The following is a 22,325-nucleotide window of genomic DNA, read 5'->3' as shown; positions in this document are numbered from 1 at the left end:
CCATGTAAAAACACATCTCCCACAATGCACCAGTTCAGTATACGGGCAGCCATATTTGGCAACTCTGCGCATGCGTGTCACCCTTGGAAAAAATGGCGGCACTCTTGTTGTTAGGCTTGGACAGCTCTGAGCTGTCCAAGTTATCAAAAGAGGCCCAAAACAAACTCGACAAGATTCTTTCCGATCAACTTTATGAAATAGACACTCTTAAAGCCCAACGGGAACAATTCAGAGTTGATAGTGGTAAGCTATGAACTGTTATTTCGCTAGCTAATGTTGCTAAAATCCTCGCTTGGCTTGCAATGCGCGCATTGGGTTAACAGATCGTTACCGTTGTGAGCAATTCCAAGTTTTAATATCGCTTAACGATAGTTCATGCTGTTTTTCATGGTGTTTATGATATTTCAACTGCTTTTGTGATTCATCCTGAGTCGTCATGATAGTGCAATCTGTTAGTAAAGACGCTAACCATTTCCACAGTAAGCGAACGTAAATATACTGACGTGCTGCTTCTCTCCCAGAGCAACATTTCTTTGACAAGGTGAAAGAGCTGGCTCAGTGTCAAGAAGATTTTCTCAGACAGAAGCAAGAGCACAGTCAAGTCAAAGAGGAGCTGGAGAAAATTGGTAACGGAATTCTGCAAACTTCAAATAATATCCATTGCATTTAATGTTAAGTCGTTTTTGCCTTGTTTCAGCTGATGAGCTCAAAAGTGTCCGTGAGGAGAATCAACAATATGAAAATGCTCAAGAGAAGTTGTTGTCAGAACAGGTAAAAAAAACACACACAAAAAAAAACCAATTAGGATCATGTTCTTGACTAGTTACTGACTTAGACCACGCACATAATGCTTACACTCCTTCATCTGGATGGCAGCTGCATCAGCAACACATGCATACATCGCCCAAAGGATGCCAAAGAAGGTCTGCATTAGAGGTGTGCAAAATTTCCGATTCTTAGATTATTCACGATTCGGCCGTGGAAGATTCGAGAACGATTCACAAACATCCAAATTCCGATTATTGAAATATGCGAAATAAAGCGGAAGTACAACACACTCAGTGCGCCGTGCGGTCTTCGGGACGCAATGAGGACCGAAGCGAGAGTAGCTAAACATCATGCTTCTCATTACCTGGCCCTCGGGTAATGCCAATGCTCAACTCACGGCTCTAACTCAACTCATGCCACGAGATAAAAAAACACAACAACATACCTGACTGCTGCCGAAAAGCTGCTACAAAGTACATCCACATAATGTTACGGTAGATATCATTTATATAAGACTAGATGCAATATAGATTCGGTAGCGTTAGCAGCACATCTACAAAAAGGTAGATGCGGGCGTTAGTAAACGGCCGCCATCTTAAAGCAGTACACTTCCCTGCAAGGCTGTTGTAGCGAACCTTCCAAGCGAACCTAATTAACTTTTTATCTAAGATACTCCTAAATCGGTAAAATATTGACTTGAATCTATCATTAAAATAATTTAAAAACTTTCACATGTCGAAAGTAGACAAAAGGGAAATTATGGAATAACGGGAGCAATTTTAACAACTTTAACGGTTGATTCACAACATTAAATTAATTGAATGTAGTCTAAAGCTGCTGATACAGAATGGGGACTGGAGTTTTTTATTTAATGTTATTTTTGTATATTTGTTTACTGCTATATGTTAACTTGATACTGAAATAGTAGTTTGGTTTAGCCTGAGAGTATTTTTGAACAATTTTGGAACTAATGTACAAAACATTTAAAAAAAAAAAAAAAAAAAAGGAGGGGGGTGCATCAATAATCGTTTTATAATCGAATCGGAGCCTCTGAATCGTAACCGAATCGTTAGGTGCCCAAAGATTCCCAGCTCTAGTCTGCATAGAGCTCCTGATAAGCTCTTAAGATATTATTGACATTTAACACGAGATTACTGCAAGACATTGAATGAGCGCCACCCACATTGCATCCAAACCATTGTTCCCTAAATGCCTCCCCAGGTGACAAAAATAAGTTGCCCGGCAATGCTCATTCATTCGCTTCATAGAATGTGCGACAATCAAAACAAGCACTTGTCACTGTTTGCCACCAACTCAGCAGTGTTCCCATCCATAGTGTACTATTGGTTCCCTACTTGCTGATCGCTGCTCAGGGAATAGCCTATGACGTCAAAACTCCTCTGTTTGGAACACCCTGCAACGTCATCAGTGTGTTCCCCACTTTCTCTGGTCTTCAACAAAAGAAAACAAATCCTTGCATTACAAAATAAAACTTTGCTCACGCAGTACTCATGACCTTTTGACTTTTTATCCTAATGCGTATAATGTAACATTAAAATATGTAAAGACAAAATATTCTTATTGAACGTAAACTTCTGGAAAGTGGACAACAGTTTTTCACTTATTCCCTAGACCCCACGCAGTTCTGTTTGAAATGTTCCCTGCGGCTTGGAAACTCCCTTAACTCATTCACTCTCAGCCATTTTCACCGGAGCAAGGCCCTTCGCTCCCGGCCGTTTTACTGGATTTTGACTGATTTTGCAAGGCCCACAGAAAATTCTGTTCTATTGCTATATACATGGAACCCACCAAAAGAGAGATTAGACTCTCTCCTTTCAGCAGAAAAAAAAGTTAGTTCATATCTTTTTCAGCAAATCAGCATTAGAAAATAGCTTTGTTTGAGCAATTTTCTAATTTCTGATGAAAAAACGGAGAAATTGAGCTTTCTGTGAAAGCATACATTTCAAACATAACTTTGACTTCTACACAACTATTTTTTGCTTTAATTACATCCCAAACATCTGAATGTTTTCCTTTTACAAAATTTAACAAGACAAATAGAGCTTTTGATAGCAAAATAACAATTTATTTACACATAACTAACTGAAAGTTGACGCTGTTTTGTCCGCGAGAGCCGATTAAACTTTTCCCTCATCGCCGTCTATCTCATAAAGGTGAATTTTTTTGAGTCTCTGAGGGCTCTGCTCGCGAGCAGCACGGACTCACAGGTATTGTCCGCTGCACTAGTGGTCCTGGTCGTTCTGCTCGGTCGTCCAGCGCCTGGCATCCCGGGCGTCCTACCGATTGTTCTGCTCGGTCGTCCGCCGCCTGGCATCAATACGGTCGTCTTCCGCTGGCGCCCGGCCGTGCGGCTTGGCCGTTCGTTGCCTTTGAATCAGGTTGCGGGTCTTACCAAATGCGTTACTGCCCTCCAGTGGCCAGTTTTATTGCTGTAAAATGGATTTTCAGCTTTGTGCTTTGGTGCTAAATTGAATCAGAACCCAGAGATGTCTTTTTTGGGGAAAAAAAACAAAAACGTAAAAGACGTATAAATACTTCTTCGGGACACTAAAACAATTAAAAATAGAAAGTATTTATACGTTTTGGGGAGCAAATGAGTTTAGATGGCCGTATACCCTGTGCAGGCGACATCAGGGCAATTGGAATGTAACTCTTGTCTGCTGAATGTTCCGTCTTAAACATTCCTGGTTTCTCTCTGAAAGGTGAAAATATTTACAGATATGCATCTAACCGGCAGCATCATTTAGGCTATTTAATTTTATAATGAACAATTAAATTCATCAACATAACATTCAAAACACGTGCTTCTTTTGTGGCATTATTTTGTATTTCATTTACAAAGGATGTGTGTATCATATGGTATTGGACAATGGTATTGGACATCCAAAACCACTTTTTCCATCCATTCATACTGACAGACTTAGGAATATAAAAGAAGCACTGGGAGTAGGTGGTATTGATTAATTGTTCATTATTAGATTAAATCTGTTTAAATGATGCCGTTTGAATGCAAAGCACGTGATAGTGCGACAAACTAGAACAGAGCAGACGAGCTGGTAGCGCAACATCCAACATCCAATAAAGAGAACGAAAGAGCATTGCCAACAAACTATATTTTTGTCACCAGGAAGGGCGTTTAGGGAAGAATTTTTGCATGAGATGTGATACACCGTCGATGGTTTGTAGCAGTGTTTGTATGTACGTTTCTATGCAGTGTAGGTTTCTATACATGGGCAATCTCCTGCAATGTCTCGCTGTGATCTCATGTGAAATGTCGATAATACCTCAAGCGCTAAACTGCTCGACGCAACTCTTCCATTTACATCCTGTGGGTGATGCAAGCACATGTCAGAAGGATAACGGATGCATCTGATCTGTGACGGATCCTATGTAACTCCGGCTTAATTAAGCCTTTAGTTAGCCTACAGAAAATGAAGAAATAGATTTTAATCCATTCTGATTCCACATTATGCATACATTATACCACAAAAAGTCTGCTCAATCATGTTCATTAACTCACTTTTAGACAACGCTTTCAAAAACTAAGGAAGAACTCGAGACACAAAAGCTTGAACTGGTGCGAACACTTGAGCGGAGAAGCTTGGAACTGCAGCATTTAAATGGTAAGGGCACTTTAATTCAATCAATTTCTTTCTTTTATACGTAATTTTCTTTCTTTTATATAATTTGGCTGCTTGGCACCTGTCCTATGCCATTTAGCTACATTTGTCCCTTACATCTATCGTTGTAAAAAAAAAAAAAATGTGTTTATTAGGGCTTTCAAAATTATCGCGATAACGAGTGGTAATTAAATTTTTTAATTAATCACGTTAAAATATTTAGCGCATGTAACACATGCAAGGAACGACCCACTCACGCATTACCGCGAACAGACTACAATGGCGCCGTTTTATGTATATTGAGAGCAAAGAGGCAGAGACAAGCGAGTGGAGTGGATAAAGGCATTCATTGGAGCCCCGCTATTTATTGGTATAAATTTTTGCATCTCTTGCACAACTTTTATAAATATTGTGGCGAGCGATGTGGGGAAGAATGACAGGAGATGATCTTTTTCTTAGCACCCTGTATTAAACATAACACAGATAAGATATACCATTTGCAGCCACCACTGACAGTCATGGTTGCCCAACTTCCCATCATGCATTTGGGCAGTTAAGAACAGTTAAGTTGCTACAGTATCATTTAGTGAAAGCACAACAAAAACAATATTTCCATCTCACAAAAAAAAAATAATGTTCACAAAAAGAAAAGTGCTCAATGCAAAGAGAACTGACATTCCCAATCAAAATAGCTATGCAAAATAATACTCAGTCTCAGACGTTGGTCAAACTCTGTTCAAACATTTCGTTTAGCTCAATAAATACACTAGATGGCTATATTTAGTCGCAATATACAAACTATTAAAATGACTATAACTTGTACTCACATTTATCTTTTAAGAATTACAAGTCTTTCTATCCGTGGATCCCGTTCACAGAAACAGTGTTTATAATGTTAATGCCATCTTGTGGATTTGTTACAATAAACAAATAAAGTACTTATGTAAAGTATATTGAATGTATACATGCGTCTTGTCTTATCTTTCCATTCCAACAATAATTTACAGAAAAATATGGCATACAGTATTTTAGAGATGGTTTGAATTGCGATTAATTACGATTAATTAATTTTTAAGCTGTGATTAACTCGATTAAAAATTTTGATCGTTTGACAGCCCTAGTGTTTATATATATATATATATATGTGTGTAATGTAATGTTTCACTTGCATCCTAAAAGTACATATTTTATCTGTTGTTCCACTAGATGACTTAAGGCAGATGAGTGACAAGTTGGTGGAGATTAGTGCTTCCAAAATTTCTCAGCAGCTGAGGCTAGATGAACTTGAGGCAGCGGAAGTCAACATCAAAGTGAGTAAGAGTATATTTGCTTCATATTTAGTTAATAATCACAATCCTAAACAATTGATTTCACATACTACTTCATATTATAATGTAAAACATGTATAATTTGGTGTGATGCAGCACACTAACCTTACTTGTTATGGTTCAAAATTCCAGTACAAGGAAAAGCGGATGGAACAAGAAAAGGAGTTGTTGCAGGGACAGACGTCTTGGCTGAATGCAGAATTGAAAGCCAAGAGTGAAGAACTTTTGAGCCTGTCACGGCAGAAGGGTAATGAAATCCTGGAACTGAAGTGCAACCTGGAGAATAAAAAGGATGAGGCATGTTTTTTTTCCCACCTTCAATGATATAATCACTGTATTAATAACATGTACATAAGTTAAATGGTTTTATGTTGTTTTTTTTGTAGTTAAGTAGAGTCCATGAACAAGTGGCCAGTTTGAAAACATTAAATACAAATCAACAAAAACAGAATGAGGACCTAATACAAAAACTGAAGGAGGTATATGCATCTTATTGACGTAGTTCATTTCCCCTTTCTGATGCCATAGATGAACATAAGATAATTTTGCCATTTTTATTCACTTAAGGCCAAGGAGCAACAGAGCACTGTCGAGGAAAAGTTCCAAAATGAGCTAAATGCCAACATTAAGCTCGCCAATTTATATAAGGTATGTTGTGACAGTATTGAAAGAAACTCATAAACATTTCTATTTGATTAGTTAAAACTAAGTAGATACTCGTGTTTTATTGATCCTGCAGGGAGCAGCAGCTGATTCTGAGGCCAAAAGTGAAGAGCTGAGTCGAGCTGTTGAGGAGTTGCATAAACTGCTGCAAGAGGCAGGAGAAAGTATGAGGCCACAACTCAAATTTGTCTGGTGTTCATCCAATATGAAATAAGCTATTGTATTTTTCCCCCAACTTAATGTTTGCCCTTTTACTACTCTATTTTGGGTTTTTCTTTTTTCTTCAGCAAATAAAGCTCTTGAGGAGAAATTGCAAGTAGCTAATGCTGTTTCGGACAAGACTGTTTCTGAGTTGAAGGAAAGGATTGAAGTGCTTGAGAAGGAGGTGGACAACGCTAATGAGCTCTTATCTAATTCCAAACTGAGAGGTAAGTAGTAAGTAGAAGTGGGAACCTCTTGGTACCTCCTGATACGATTTGCGATACAAAGCTCATGATAACGAATATCTGACGATATGGCGATACAACGATTGTCGATACATTGGTCAGGAAATCATTCTAGGATTTTCTACAAACAACTGATAAACAGAGAAAGACGTTTTTGCTGTGAATTGGAATGAGTTTATCACTAGTAGACGTTCAATCTAGAGCTGAAACGAATACTCGAGTAACTAGAGTTTAAAAACTGATCCGAGTAATTTTGTTCCCTCGAGTAATCATTTCATTCATTAATTTCACAAATCATTTCATTTTGACAGCTCTAAGCATCACGTTTTGCCCGGACTACTTTTAATGCGAGACACCGCGCTGATGTCACGTGCGTAGAGGAAGAAGCAATTAAAAAAAAAAAAAAAATTTACTGCAGCCGACAGCCGCTACAAACGATGCGGACGTTGCTAAAAACTAGCCCGCATGATGCTACGGTGGTAGCAGGTAGCGTCTGATAGGTCTCATAGAGATCACATCTATGTTGAACTAGATGTGAAAAGTCGGCGGCGTTAATAAAAAGCCGCCATTTTAAAGCAGTAGACTTCTAAGCACTAATAAATAAGATTAACGTTACTGTCACTTGCTCACGTAACGTTAGCCCTGCGAAGGGCTAGGTTTCTATTAATTATGACCACTGTCGATGTGTGTCTAACGGCTTACATACAGGCTTTATTTAATCTGTGAAAACAGCGCTGTAGAGTGATGAGGGTGTGAAATAAAAACTTAATAGTCATTGCTGGATAAAACACCAAGTAGCACTAGTCCCTAATGTGCTCCAATACAGCAGGTATCATACATTTATTGTGAACACTGCAAAAACTCAATATCCTATCAGGACTTACAGTTAAGACTAACTTAAACTTAAAACTAGAACTTAAAAATAGCTTGACACCAATGGAAATTCAATTAAAACGTGGGAAAAAACATGGGAAAAACTTTTAAGTGATGTGTGTTATCAAGCGTAATGGCATTTTTAGATGAGAAATATATAGATTTAAGTTTTTTGAGTGAAAGCAGTGAATTAGTCTTTTTTTAATTTTTTTTATTCTAGTTACATCTGAGATGCAGTTGTTGGCTGTTTTCAACAATGTACATCGAAAATAAAGACATTGACTGAAAATGGTTCAATATTAGATGAAATGTCTTGTTTTCTCATGTATATTTATAATTGCTCTTCACCTAAAAATGTTTTATCCAATTAATCGATAGAATTTTCAGTCGATTACTCGATTACTAAAATATTCCATAGCTCCAGCCCTAGTCCAGTCCATTAGAACTGGATTTGAACTTCAAACGGATTGAACGTCTATGGCCGTCAGTGGCAGCCAGTGCCAGGCAATGAGGTAATTTTGGGGCGTTTAAGGTCATTTACCTGTTGATTTTCAGTTACTTCCTGTTGATTAGGTATTTTAAGGGTCACTTCCTGTTTATTTTGAGTTACAGAACAGGACGTGATCTGGGAATCACCCAAATGAATAAGCAGTGACTCAAACTCAACAGGAAATGGCCTGTAAATGTCCTAAAATGAACAGCAAATGACCTGTAAATGCCCCGAAAATCAGACCGAATGACTGTGAATGCTCTGGTTTTGAATGAACGAACGTTCCCAGTATAAATGGATTGGGCGTCGCGCACCATCAATGGCAGCCTTAGACAATATTATGGTGGAATATTTTGGTAGCAACTTGATGGTTCCATTCTTTTAAAAAAAAAAAAAACACATTGACACTTTTTAGAAATATCTCGATTCTTGACAGGAGCACATTGATGACGTTTTGGGATACAAAGTATCACAATATATCACCATTTCGATATTTTGTCACACCCCTAGTAGTAAGTTAGGTTATGCTGTTTTAAGGCTGTGCTATTCTTGGTATAATTGTGTAAATTTTTGTTTTTGATATCGTGAGAGTGACAAAACCATCTTGAAATGCTGACAATTGGTGACCCAACTAAACCATACCGATCTTAAAGATCCTGTAGTTATTTTTATGATTTCTTTTTAAATGCATGGTGTTTGTTTAAAGATAAGTGCCAAACTTAAACTAAACTTTGTTTACCAACTTAATCGGATGGGCTATAATGATGTTAGGTGACTGCAGCAAATTCCAGGTATGGCCAGGCCCTCCCCTACTATATAATGGCATAGTGCGGTCATTCCTAGGGTTGTTATTCAGCACAATTGCAAATTCCTCATTCATAATAACTTGGCCATCAAGCTGTGCATACAAGTTTACAACCATCCAAAATACATCTTTCATTAGATGCCTATGTGTTTTGTTATTTGGGCTCAATGCTTTATGATGCATGGCGAAACAGCTGGCCGTGATGTGTTTGTGTGATTGCTAGCCAACACGCAGCAGAGGAGGAGAAAAATAAAGAGCTCTGCTGCGCAGTGCTCATCTCGCAGCTGCCCGCTAAGACTTTCCTACAAAGTAGTGCATCATGCAGCAGTGGCCGACTGTATGCATTAGTTTGCTGCAAAGAGTTTAAGCGTTCTCTTGTCACACTCTTACTAAGTCCTACAACTGAAAAACCATGCTCTACTTTTCACGATTTTTAAGCTCTATGTTATACACTTGATTAAATTTTTATCTATACAAATTTGGCAGGATTGTCAAAAACGTTCTTCTCTCTAGTGTTTAAAATTTGTCACTTTACAGTTTATCCTTTTCTTTTTTATTGTTTCTATTAAGGCAGGAGTGTCACAAATCCTATATTGTGGTGTCTTGACACAAAAGTGGTATTATTAATAATATTTTAAGGGATAAAGATTTGTTATATTTGTATACATACATTTATTTTGCGTATTAGTTTTAAATTTTCAGTTGATTCTTTTCCTCTATAAAATGTTAGTATTAATGTCATTTAAATAAAATATTTTCCACGTTTAAAAATATCATTTGGTGTATTGAATCATGGGTCAGGAATCGTGATAGAAAAATTAGCCATACGATTCCTGTTGTTCCAGCCCTAGTTTCTTTGTAATTGTATGTTTTGTTTTGTTTTGTTTTTTGTTTTTTATAACCAGGTCCATTTGGCACATCTGTGCTCACTGAGGCACAAATGACAACAGTGTCTCCAACCGCAGCTGCTGTGGCAAAGATCAAACCTGGAATGAAGCTGACCGAGGTATGAGTTCAACTCTCAGATTAGAAAATACTACCACTCGTGGATGTTACTATTGATTAAGTGAAGTACTACTCAATTTAAGGGTTCTGGCATACACTGTGCACATTATTTCAGCAGTTGAGATCTGAGACAGTTTAAATTTCTATGCTGTTCTGTAGGGAACATTTTGACTTGTCATTTTAGCGTGTTTTTTGATTTCTTGCTCATGTTTTCTTTTTGTAGTTGTATTCTGCCTATGTAGAAAGCCAGGAGCAGCTGCAGTTGGAGCGCCTGGAGAACAAGCGGGTCAACAAGTATCTTGATGACATAGTGCAAGAAGTGGAAGCAAAGGGACCCATTCTGAAACGGCAGAGGGATGAGCATGAGCGCATGCAGAAATCTGTGGCTAGTCTATCGACCAAGCTGGAGCAGGCCTTAAAGGTATGTAGCTGTATGTATTCCCCAGGGTTTCCCAAATGAAGTGCTTGAAATAGTTATAAATGTGAGTTGACAACTACTTAACTTTTTATATGTAGTTATTGCAATTCAAAATGTTTACTATCTTCACCAAAAATCTGTGCGACAAATGAGTTGTTCCATCTGGAATTTAAGACTTAGTTTCTGTTTGACAGTTGACCTTTAATAAGAATTGTCCATCTTTTGAAAGTTGCAAAATCTTAAATTTTCCTTTATTTAGGTTACTCAGTCGTATGCTTTGTTACCATAACTGCGATGTGTAAGAAAGCTCAGAAGCGTTGTTGTTTTCGTCAACGATGACGTGACCGAAAATATTTCGTTGACAAACATTGTTCACGACAAGGAGCTAAAAACGTGTCTGGGATGACTGTAACATAACAAGACAATTGTTGCCGTTTTTTTTCTTGACGAAACGAAAATGTGACATAGTTTATGTCATATGTTCACAATGCGTGACATTTGCTTATTGTACGTGTAGTTGGTGTGCCTCCATCCTTGGTCATGTCACTCATGTGACATGTACCCTCACGAAGTTGGCGCTGTCCTTGTAGATGCTACAATATGTATTCATCTGTCAATGTTCATTTGAAAATGTTGGAAACCGTTTTTTACATTTATTTTTAGACTAATACCTTGTTTTTTCAGACTAAAGCATTGTATTCATCGACTGCTATGACTAAGCAAAGACTAACCCATTTTGAAATGACTACCGGTAATATATGAATGAGACTAAAAAGTATTTTTGTCTATAAGACCAAGACGAACATTAAAGGGGCTGCTAAAAACTACACTGCTCAGAAGTTCTCTTGTGAGGCGCCTGAATTTATGCTGTTCATCCATTCATCTCAGTCATTGAATATTAAGCTCCTTATATTTGGTTTTTGATTTGTGTGTTGTTTAGGAGATATTTTACCTTTTTTCAATGTATGTTTCAGGAGGTCCACCGCCTACAGAATGAGGCTGACGAAGCCAACAAACATTCCTCTCTTGTTGAACGGGACAATAAAAGATTTGAATTGCAACTGGCAGACATGGCTCGGCAGGTAGGTGTTCTGACAAAAGTAGATTGGCCTGATTAAATTTTAAAATTAAAAATATAGAAAATATGGTATTCGTGGTATCATATGGTATTTTCAATGTTTTTCCCCCCCTCCCCTAGGTACGTGTGCTTCTTATTGAACTCGAGGAGGCCCGTGGAAACCACGTGTTTGTTGATGAGGAGCTGAGTTCGGGAGATGTCAGTAGTACTTCAGAAGTAATCAGTCAACACCTGGTGACCTTCCGGAGTGTGGAAGAGCTTCAAAAGCAGAATCAACGTCTTCTGGTGGCCCTCAGAGATCTCAGTGATGCCCAAGAGAAAGAAGAGATGGAAGCCTCTGACTACAAGTATGTTCATTTCATTTATTCATGCTCTGAATAATACCCATCAGTACATTATCTACCACTTAATCTGGGGTCGGGTCGCGGGAAACAGCAACTTTAGCAGGGAAGCCCAGACTTCCCTCTCCCATGCCACTTCAGCCAGCTCCTCCGGCAGGATCCCCAGATGTTCCCAGGCCAGCCGAGAGACATAGACTGCATTTCAACAAGTTTTATTCACCCCCGCTCACTTGCCCTAGGCACTTGCCCTTGGGGGAATCCCCGCCGCCATCTTAAGGGCTGTTACATTTCTCTAAACATCTGAAGTGAACTTGGTGAGATCGACCCTTTGAGGGCCTAGTGATCGAGTCACCCACAATGCATTGCATTGGTGCACGGAAAATCCATGCGGTGGTGATAATGAAGCTCAAACACTTTGGCTGCTGTATATTTACCATCAAAGAAGAAGAAAATAAATTTAGGACCCAGCACGCTGTTTGTATGGTATACCAAACTGCCTTTCAAATTGTAATATTAATCATTGTTGTAAAAAAATTTTTAAATTTTTTAAAAAAATTTAAAAATAAGACTGTCTGTGGCAGTTATGACAGAACGTATGGAATCACGGAAGTCCCCCCCCCCCCCCCCCCCCCCCCCAAAAAAAATAAATATAAAGAGAAATAGATGATTACATAAATAACTAAAAATATAAAATTATATTTTGTTATTGACTTTCATGTTTTTCATTAAAAATCATAAGAGGAAAAAATGACAATTTTTGTCATTGACTTTTCTATTTCGCTTGCCTTTTCTGTTTTATAACTCATTTCGGCCGCTTGTATCCGGGATCTTGTTCTTTCGGTCACGGCTATGACTAATATTCAGGTGGAAACTGTACTTTACCATCAGTCATCATCCATGAATCTTCATTGACTTCAGTCTTTTTCTAAAATGACATTCGTTTTATCTAAATAAGGTTGAAAGTCGATGCAATTGATGTTTTTTTATTTTATTTCTTTTGTGGGTTGGGAGTACAGCCTATACTATGGTTCTAAAAGTTGATTTATGCCTTTGCGTAGCGGTGACGGCGGACCTACCCCGTTAACGCGGACCCGATTTACGACCCTACGCAGTAGCCCTAGATGCCCCTCCAAAAAATCCTGACTATGCGTCACGTCAACGCGTGTGACATGAACGTCGAAGGACTGTATTGGTCCGCTCAGAATGTTGTTTCCGGTTCAGCACAACAACACTACCAAACATTCGCAAACGTCTTCTGTGTTGCCGACACTTCAACGTTTGTATTAAAAACATATGTTGTTCAATATTGTTTAGAAGCAGTTGCAAATACGCACGTTCCATCTCCGTTGTCATTGCTGTCAATGACCAGAGGAAAACTAAAGTAATTCGACAAGAGCCCCAAAACTGTACAAAGACAAAGCCACACCCCTCTAGTGGCATTGCTGTGAATTACAGCGCAAGACGTTCCCTTGACGCAGACTCAAATGCCCAATGACTGCATAGGGTCTATGTCAGGGGTCCCCAAACTTTTTCCTGTGGGGGCCACATAACTTTTCCCTTCTCTGATGAGGGGCCGGGATCAGTTTGTAACAGAAAAAGTGTGACGATTGCAGGAGTGCCTAAATGTAAAAATGTATTGTTTTTCCAGAAAGCCACAATCAAATAACCCTTTTTGGATTCTTCACGGAACAAAAGTAAATAAAATAATAATGTATTATATAATAATAATAATTAATAATAATAACTGAAAAAGAGGGTTAATTTGACTGGGGATCCCTCTGTGGGTGTGTGGTATAAAGCCGGCGACGCTATGGAGTTGTAACTCGGATCAGAGAATCACCAGGGGACGTTCAGGATTTATGTGTTTCCTTTAATGATGATGAAAGGAGTATGAGATTTATTTTGTTGTATTGTGGTTTCTGTGAATACAAGATAACCATATAACATGTCAGTAATATAATATATATAACCTATAAACATATACTTTATTATAAACATAACTAAATTAACAGGAACAACATTAAATATAGTATAAATGAAATACACTGCTTACATAATGCATACTATGCTAATCATTCACAATAATGAGCATACACATTAAGCAGGAAAATAACAATTTAGATAAGTGAATTGGCAACAAACAAAATTCAGCCTTCACCATGTAGCCAAATGGGCCAACGATTAGCGATTAGCGCTACCGGCTAACGGTTAGCACACGGCGGCTAGTGGTTAGCTCGTGGCTGCTAACGAATACAAGGGACTCTAAGCAGGTAACTCATCTGCCAAACGTGTTTATGTACTGCCAAGGCACACTTCTGCAATATACCCACCTCTCTCATTCACACACAACACTTGGATTGCCACTAAACAGGACGGCAGCTTGAGGAATGAACCGCAGGCAGTGAAAGGAGGAAAAAGTGATTGGTGTACACCAGCATTGAAGGCAGGAGAGATAGTAACTCGTGCGCACTAATGAAGGGAGGAGAGAAAATGACTCGTGCGCGCGTCGCTTTTCTTAAAGGGCCAGCGTAGTAACAATTAAACTAAAGCACAAACAAGCAATGGGGCTTTCCTACAATAACACTATTAATTAAATAGATAATAACCAAACAACCCTCTCTGGGTCCTTCACAGAAAAAAGCCAGGAAATAAATAACACTATTGGGGGGAATCAAAATGCTCTCTGGTATTGTTCAGGGGGCCGAACCAAATGTGGAGACGGGCCGTATCCGGCCCACGGGCCGTAGTTTGGGGACCCCTGTTCTATTAGTAGCGCTGCCGTCACCGGAATGCCCCTGAATGTAATTTTTTTCTTTCTACTTCTGTTTGTAGACTCCAGCACTGTACTCCAATTATGAACTCTACTTTGCATTTTTTTTTTTTTTTTTTTTTTTTTTTTTTTTTTGAATGAATGAATGAAATTTTTTATTGTCATTGTCATCATCATCGGTAGCATTGACAGTTACACAATGTGGGATAGTTTGGCCAAGAAAGAGAATCATTTGCCACGTTTACATGGAGCCAAATAGGGCTGTCCCAAACGACTAATTTTCTCCCGATTAGTCAGCCGACTATTTTTACGATTAGTCGACTAATTTAATAATTAATTTTTTTTTTTATTTTTATTTTTTTTTAAACTAATTTAGCAATGAAATTTTTGTTGACGCTTATCAATTCACAAAAAACATATTGGAACACTCAAATTATTTATTAAAGTACAAATAAACACGTAAACAACAATAATAAATCACAAATAAACAATGAGTTCAAATGCTGATAGAATTAACTAGTGTAGCATCCCGATTGAAAAGATGGTCTCTTAAACTGATGGTTTACAACTTTTATTCCATCCTTGATGTAAACACACTGTAAGAGCTACGGTGCACACAAATAAAGCAACACAATTAGAAATTAACAAAAACTTTTCACCTTTTTCCTTTTAAACCTTATTTATATATCAATGAATTGCATATATGAATTGCCTTTACCTTAATTTATTACCTTATCATTGACAATCTCTCCCTTGAGTGCAATCACTGTATATACTGTATATATTCATGACCTTTTAACCTTATATAATTTTCTATACCATAAAATAAACCATAACATGAAATAAACCTTTCAATTAGCATTAAGAACAATACTAATAGCACTTATAAGGCCCATTGTCAATGAAACATTATTATTTAGTAAGGCGACAGCACCCTCTGGTGTACAAAAAATGAAAAAAAAAAAAAATTTACAAACTGCGTGAAGGCGCTTGAGGTGTTTATTCACGGCCGACGTGCAGCCAAGCTTGGCATTGAAGAGACAGGACAGAAGAGTGTACTCTCCTTTGTTTCTTTGAAATAAGGCAATGTTTTGGACACTCTGGTGCACTTTTTTTGGCTTTGTGCCGCTTTCCCCGCTTGCAAACAGAGCATCCGACATTCTAACTTTCCACGCATATATTTTTTTAACCCTTCATTAACCGTCGACGGGATGTTGTGCTCGTCGACGGATTTACGTCATCGATGACGTCGACTATGTCGACTAGTCGGGACAGCTCTAGAGCCAAATATTCCAATTACAGTCGGAATATTTGTTCAAACCGAATAAATGTGTTCCATATAAACACCTCATTCAGAATGAACAGGCCCAAACTGAATGGAATTTCATTCCGATTCACAGGGGTGGAATATTCCTTTTCCCAAACCGATTAGAAGTAAAATTATATCATGTAAACAGGGAAGCGGAATGGTGTCTGGTTGCGTTCTTTCTGCGCATGCTCCGTACTGACGCGGTGACGTCACTCGGTGACGTAAGTAACGTCACTTGCAACATGGCTTCCAAGCACACGCACAGCGCACCCACACAACTTTTTAAATGAACGGCGTATCATTCTGAAGTTTTGTTTCCACTCGAAAAGTTAAAACAGCAGCTGATCTGACGATCGATCTCCATGTTTTGCAACGTGACGCTTTGTTTTGATTAGGGCTGTCCCAAACGACTAATTTTCTCCCGATTAGTCAGCAGACTATTTTTACGATTAGTCGACTAATCTAATAATAAAATTTTATTTTTTTTTTTTTAAACTAATTTAGCAATGAAATTTTTGTTGACGCTTATCAATTCACAAAAGACATATTGGAACACTCAAATTATTTATTAAAGTACAAATAAACACGTAAATAACAATAATAAATCACAAATAAACAATGAGTTCAAATGCTGATAGAATTAACTAGTGTAGCATCCCGATTGAAAAGATGGTCTCTTAAACTGATGGTTACAACTTTTATTCCATCCTTGATGTAAACACACCGTAACCGCTACGGTGCACACAAATAAAGCAACACAATTAGAAATTAACAAAAACGTTTTACCTTTTTCCTTTGAAACTTTATTTATATATCAATGAATTGCCTATATGAATTGCCTTTACCTTAATTTATTACCTTATCATTGACAGTCTCTCCCTTGAGTGCAATCACTGTATATACTGTATATATTTATGACCTTTTAGCCTTATATAATTTTCTATACCATAAAATAAACCATAACATGAAATAAACCTTTCAATTAGCATTAAGAACAATACTAATAGCACTTATAGGCCCATTGTCAATGAAACATTATTATTTAGTAAGGCGACAGCACCCTCTGGTGTACAAAAAATGAAAAAAACAAAAAAAATTACAAACTGGGTGAAGGCGCTTGAGGTGTTTATTCACGGCCGACGTGCAGCCAAGTTTGGCATTGAAGAGACAGGACAGAAGAGTGTACTCTCCTTTGTTTCTTTGAAATAAGTCAATGTTTTGGACACTGGTGCGCTTTTTTTGGCTTTGTGCCGCTTTCCCCGCTTGCAAACAGAGCATCCGACATTCTAACTTTCCACGCATATATTTTTTTAACCCTTCATTAACCGTCGACGGGATGTTGTGCTCGTCGACGGATTTACGTCATCGATGACGTCGACTATGTCGACTAGTCGGGACAGCTCTAGAGCCAAATATTCCAATGACAGTCGGAATATTTGTTCAAACCGAATAAATGTGTTCCATATAAACACCTCATTCAGAATGAACAGGCCCAAACCGAATGGAATTTCATTCCGATTCACAGGGGTGGAATATTCCTTTTCCCAAACCGATTAGAAGTAAAATTATATCATGTAAACAGGGAAGCGGAATGGTGTCTGGTTGCGTTCTTTCTGCGCATGCTCCGTACTGACGCGGTGACGTCACTCGGTGACGTAAGTAACGTCACTTGCAACATGGCTTCCAAGCACACGCACAGCGCACCCACACAACTTTTTAAATGAACGGCGTATCATTCTGAAGTTTTGTTTCCACTCGAAAAGTTAAAACAGCAGCTGATCTGACGATCGATCTCCATGTTTTGCAACGTGACGCTTTGTTTTGATTAATCTGCGCATGTCAGACGGCAGTTGTCAAACGTCCTTTCGGAATAAAGGCAGACACATGTAAACGCTGGATCGGAATAGATGAAGTGACATGTAAACAGCTGATGTAAAATTTCCATTCGGAATGATTTGAATGGTATGAATAAAAGTCAGCATGTAAACGTGGCTACTGACAGTCACAGAATATGGAATAATTTGCCCGAAAAGACGATGACAGACAAAGAAAGACAGGGAAAAGCATATGCTTATCAATACCTGTCCCCCAGCAGCCCGGGACGCACAGTCTAGCATGTTAGTGTTGCATAGTCCATTTTTTTACTCATATATCTTCCCAAAAGTCATTGATTGCCATGGCATTACGCACTATTGTCAATTTGAGTAGGTTCATTGGATAGGTTGATTTTCAAGTTGGTGAAGGGAGGGATGGCGGGGGGTGTCATGGAGGCCCACGTCCCGCGTCTGCTGTATCCGCTCCAGAAGATTAGTCATCATCCGCCCTTGCATGGTTCCCGCGAGCGAGCCTTTCATGATCCCGGATCTCCGTGATGATTTTCGTGACCGTTTGAGCGGTGGCATCACTTAACGCTGCTTGTTCCTTCCTCACCTGAGACAATTCGTCGCCGTTGTTACAAGCAATCTCCATTGCCTCGTTGAATTGACGCTTCATTCTCATCGAGAATCGGTTTACCCAGAGGGCACCAAGAAGCCGCGGGAGGGTGAGCGCCAGCAATGAGCCGAAGATAAAGAGGTCCTCGACGTCCTCAATCTGGAGAGACGTTAAGCATATGGGCCTCCATTTTCCCCAGGCATCCTCCGCATATCCAGACGTTTACTTTTGCTAATGTTTAGGATAAAAACCTGTATCAGTTACTAAGCAGTGCACTGCATAAAAGAACTGGGATAAACAGTGAGCATCTCCCTGACTGGCTGGAAAGCTTGGCTCTGCACTCGGATTCATGCGAGGGGCCTCGGGCTGGGAAGACCTAAAACCACCAGAAATCATCCTAAATCTCAATCGTCTATTTCTGCCAATGTTTACATCATATTTGATGGACTGTGCTTTCTGACTTGAGCAAATGTGATTTCATGCATCTTTTTCCCTTTACCTTATCCCGTGATTGGTTCAGAAATATCAAATTTGTAAATCCCGCGTTTGTGTGATATACACAATGGCATTCAGCAGAGTGAATTTTCACAGGCGCGGTGAAGTCGAGCAGAGTTTAGAGACCACTCTGGCTGAAGTGGAGTCTCTGAGGGAGCAACGCAGCCAGCACATAAAGATGACTGAGTCTATCATGAGGCAAAGGGACATGTACCGTGTGCTTTTGGCTCAGGCAACAGGAGTGAGTTTCCCTCAGCAAGGTACAACTGACGATGCAAATGATGAATTTTTTTTTAATTATTCGTGAAGAACATGTGAAACATTAAATATGTTGTTAATAGTCAAATCTAATGCATTGTTAATTTTCTGTTCAAGGTACATCAACTGAGGAGCTCACCCTCATGTCCACTCCCCGCCGTTCACCTGCAAGCACTCCCACATCTGGGACACCCACTGCACTGGTCTCCATGGCAACTGACTCCACTGAAGCATTGGAGGCAAAGGCAGCCTTGCGACAGGTATGTTAATTTTAACCATTGTATTTTAAAGGTAAAGAGCCGTCAAAGCCAGAGGACTTCAAGTGCCTGGCTTCATTTTAATTCGATCATTCAGTCAGCATATCCACCATACATCACTGTGACCGTATGTGACACAGTTTACAATAGTAAATCGTGCTAGGTGTTACCATGCGATAGGTAAAGGCGACACTAGAAATTTAATGTTTTGCAAAATGGACCTTATGTAATTAAAACTTTAATAGAGAAACAAAATGTGTGATTATTTCTGCGTAGACAACGACAACATTTTGGAAGAATACTGCAAAATTTATCAACTTATGTTTTGTATGGGGTTCTGAATACTGACGATAAACTTGACTGCAATGTATTGTGTGACACTTGCAAATTAATTTGAATGAATGTAATCAGCGTTGGCATGAAACCAGTTGATCTCATCACTGAAACTGTTTGGGGCTGGGGGGGTGAGATTGTAGTTCTTATGGTTCCTTTATGGCTTTTGTACAAAATACTCATGTGTTTGTGAATGTTGCTTTTTTTTTTTTTTTTTTAAACCAATTGTATTATTAAAATGGATATTCTTGCCTGTGCAGTTGCAGGAGGTGTTTTCCTCTTATAAGAAAGAACAAGTGGAGAGTAACAAAGCGCTGACAGAGCAGAATGACAAACTCCTCGAGCAGCTTTCCGACCTTCGTTCCCAGAATGCCAAAACGGCAACACAGTTGGAGTTTGCCTCCAAGAGGTCTGTTCTTTATTCAAACCTGGATAATTTACTGTTATACTACTTAGGTAGAACTAAACCATTACGTGATACTGGTCCCATTGCAGTAGATTCTGATATTTTAAAAATGGTAAAGAGTAACTTAAATAAATAATTTTATCAAAATATTTTATATTTTCTACAGATACAAAGCTATCATAAAAACTTTGAATTTGACAAAGCTGATATTCAATCTACTTATATTGACAACTTTTAATTGTTTCAAAGGTGCTTGAAAACAAAGCAAGTGCTTTGTTACTGTTTTTTTTTTTGGGGGGGGGGGGGCGCCTGGGGTTAACATTTAATTCATCTTGAGGAATAAACTGCTTGTTTTCAACAATGTCAGGTATGAGATGTTGCAGGACAATGTTGAGGGCTACAGGAAGGAGATCGCTTCCCTCAGAGATAAAGAGCAGAAGATGACCTCTGCCACACAGAAGAATGAGCATACAATCAACACATTAAATGAGGATCTGCGAGCTGCACAGGAAAAACTTGCAATGGCCGAGGTATTTTTTTCATTTCAAATTTTCCTCATATAGATATTTGCGGAGTACAATAGTCTTGGTCCTTTTTAGGGTCTTGCTGAGGGTCTGCGTAAAGAGAGAGACATGTTGAAACTAGTTGAGTCTAGGCTGAATCAAGAGAAGGATATGATCCTGAGTCAGCAACAGAGTCAAAACCTTCTGATGACCAACCTTCAGGCTATTCAGGTAAACTTAATTATCTGAATTTCTTCTTCGCTACCATGTACACAAAGCATGAGATATTTTGTTTTACAGGCAACACTCGAGCGTTCAGACACTGAAACACGTCAACATCTTAACAGCCAGATAGAAAAGCAAGAGCGTGAGATCTCTCAACTGCAGAAAAGGCTGGAGCATGAGGTTGAAGAGCGACATTTGCTCAGCAGAAATCAAGAAGTAGGAAATAATTTTAGCTCTTTGTCTCATGTTGGTCACCACTCATTTTCATTTACATCATGTTGATGGGGCCAGCATGGCAACTGTAGTCAATTTAAAATAATGAATATCTACAATTATGGAAAAACTCACTTGAGCAGAAAGAAAAGCATATCCGTGTAATTTTAATTTTCCTTCCTCTGCAAAGATCCAAGTCATTGAAGCAAAGCGGCAACTGGAGACAGAGGTGGCTCTACATCAGAAGACTAAAGACCTGCTGAATGCTGCCGAGGTAGAACGAGACTCCCTCAGGATGCAGCAAGGGAGCGGTGAACCTCATATCCTGGGCTCCCCCTCGATGCCTAAAACTAGAGGTTGGAAGTAAAAACATGCTTGCACAATAATCTCCCATTGAATGAGATGCAGAAAAGCATAATTACCCCTTACTCTACTGACTATTTACAATTCTTTCTCAGTGGTTCTCAAAGTGTGTTACAAGTACCACCTGTGGTATGCGGGCTCCCTCTAGTAGTATGCTAGAGATTGAGTAAAATAAGTGTTCCTACAATCTTTTCAAATCCGCTGCAGTTCTCAAATCAAATATATTTGAGTTGTATTCAACTTAAAACTACAAAAGATTCCCTGTTAATTTTTAGGAACTGATTCTTTTCAAATATTTTAGAACAAGTTTGAACTCCTTCAAACTCTTAAGAATATTATCATTTCGTTATTCTAAATCAATTTCATGATTTTTTTTTTTTTTAATGAACTAAAAAAATAATCAGAAATAACATTTTTTAATGCTAAACTGTGACTTATATACAGTGTTGTTAATCTTACTGAAAAAAAGTAATTAATTATAGTTACAAATTACTTCTCCCAAAAAGTAATTGCGTTACTAACTCAATTACCTGAATGTAAGAGTAATCAGTTACTTGGCAAAGTAATTGGTGATAATTACTTTTTTTTTTTTTCCCCCTCCAAAAAAAAAAAAAAAAACCATTGGCCACACTATGTGAAGTTTTTTGTGGAGGTTTTTGGTACAATTGGCCCGAGCCCAATTCTTTACCCTAATTTACCCTTTACCCTGAATCAACTGTTAAAAGTTGTTAAAATTGCTCCCATTATTGCATTAGTTCCCTTCTCTCTACTTTCGACATATGAAAGTTTTAAAACTGTTTCATCATTTAAAGATAGATTCAAGTCAAGATTTTGCCGATTTAGAAGTATTTTAGATAAAAAGTTACTTAGGTTCGCGAGGAAGGTTCTCTACATCAGAGCCGTC

General features: G+C 38.5%; 1 protein-coding gene across 4 annotated transcripts in view; it reads left to right on the top strand.

Moving 5' to 3' along the window:
- Window positions 1-79: 79 nt before the first annotated feature.
- Window positions 80-22,325, top strand: part of tprb (translocated promoter region b, nuclear basket protein) — a 48,364-nt gene continuing 26,118 nt past the window's right edge. For all 4 annotated transcript variants that reach the window (XM_057841350.1, XM_057841351.1, XM_057841349.1 and 1 more), the window contains exons 1-21: window positions 80-243; window positions 522-626; window positions 698-771; window positions 4,316-4,412; window positions 5,616-5,719; window positions 5,870-6,034; window positions 6,124-6,216; window positions 6,305-6,385; window positions 6,477-6,564; window positions 6,688-6,828; window positions 9,920-10,020; window positions 10,243-10,440; window positions 11,412-11,519; window positions 11,636-11,862; window positions 18,960-19,123; window positions 19,239-19,381; window positions 19,972-20,120; window positions 20,485-20,647; window positions 20,717-20,851; window positions 20,921-21,061; window positions 21,249-21,414. In XM_057841350.1, the coding sequence (XP_057697333.1) occupies window positions 93-243; window positions 522-626; window positions 698-771; window positions 4,316-4,412; window positions 5,616-5,719; window positions 5,870-6,034; window positions 6,124-6,216; window positions 6,305-6,385; window positions 6,477-6,564; window positions 6,688-6,828; window positions 9,920-10,020; window positions 10,243-10,440; window positions 11,412-11,519; window positions 11,636-11,862; window positions 18,960-19,123; window positions 19,239-19,381; window positions 19,972-20,120; window positions 20,485-20,647; window positions 20,717-20,851; window positions 20,921-21,061; window positions 21,249-21,414 (2,794 nt within the window). In that variant the 5' untranslated portion in view covers window positions 80-92. The remainder of the gene's footprint in view (window positions 244-521; window positions 627-697; window positions 772-4,315; window positions 4,413-5,615; window positions 5,720-5,869; window positions 6,035-6,123; window positions 6,217-6,304; window positions 6,386-6,476; window positions 6,565-6,687; window positions 6,829-9,919; window positions 10,021-10,242; window positions 10,441-11,411; window positions 11,520-11,635; window positions 11,863-18,959; window positions 19,124-19,238; window positions 19,382-19,971; window positions 20,121-20,484; window positions 20,648-20,716; window positions 20,852-20,920; window positions 21,062-21,248; window positions 21,415-22,325) is intronic.

Source organism: Corythoichthys intestinalis, chromosome 7 (assembly GCF_030265065.1).
Source record: "Corythoichthys intestinalis isolate RoL2023-P3 chromosome 7, ASM3026506v1, whole genome shotgun sequence".
NCBI lineage: Eukaryota > Metazoa > Chordata > Actinopteri > Syngnathiformes > Syngnathidae > Corythoichthys > Corythoichthys intestinalis.
The sequence above is the reverse complement of the archived record's forward strand: the minus strand, read 5'-3'. Positions and strand labels throughout refer to the sequence as shown.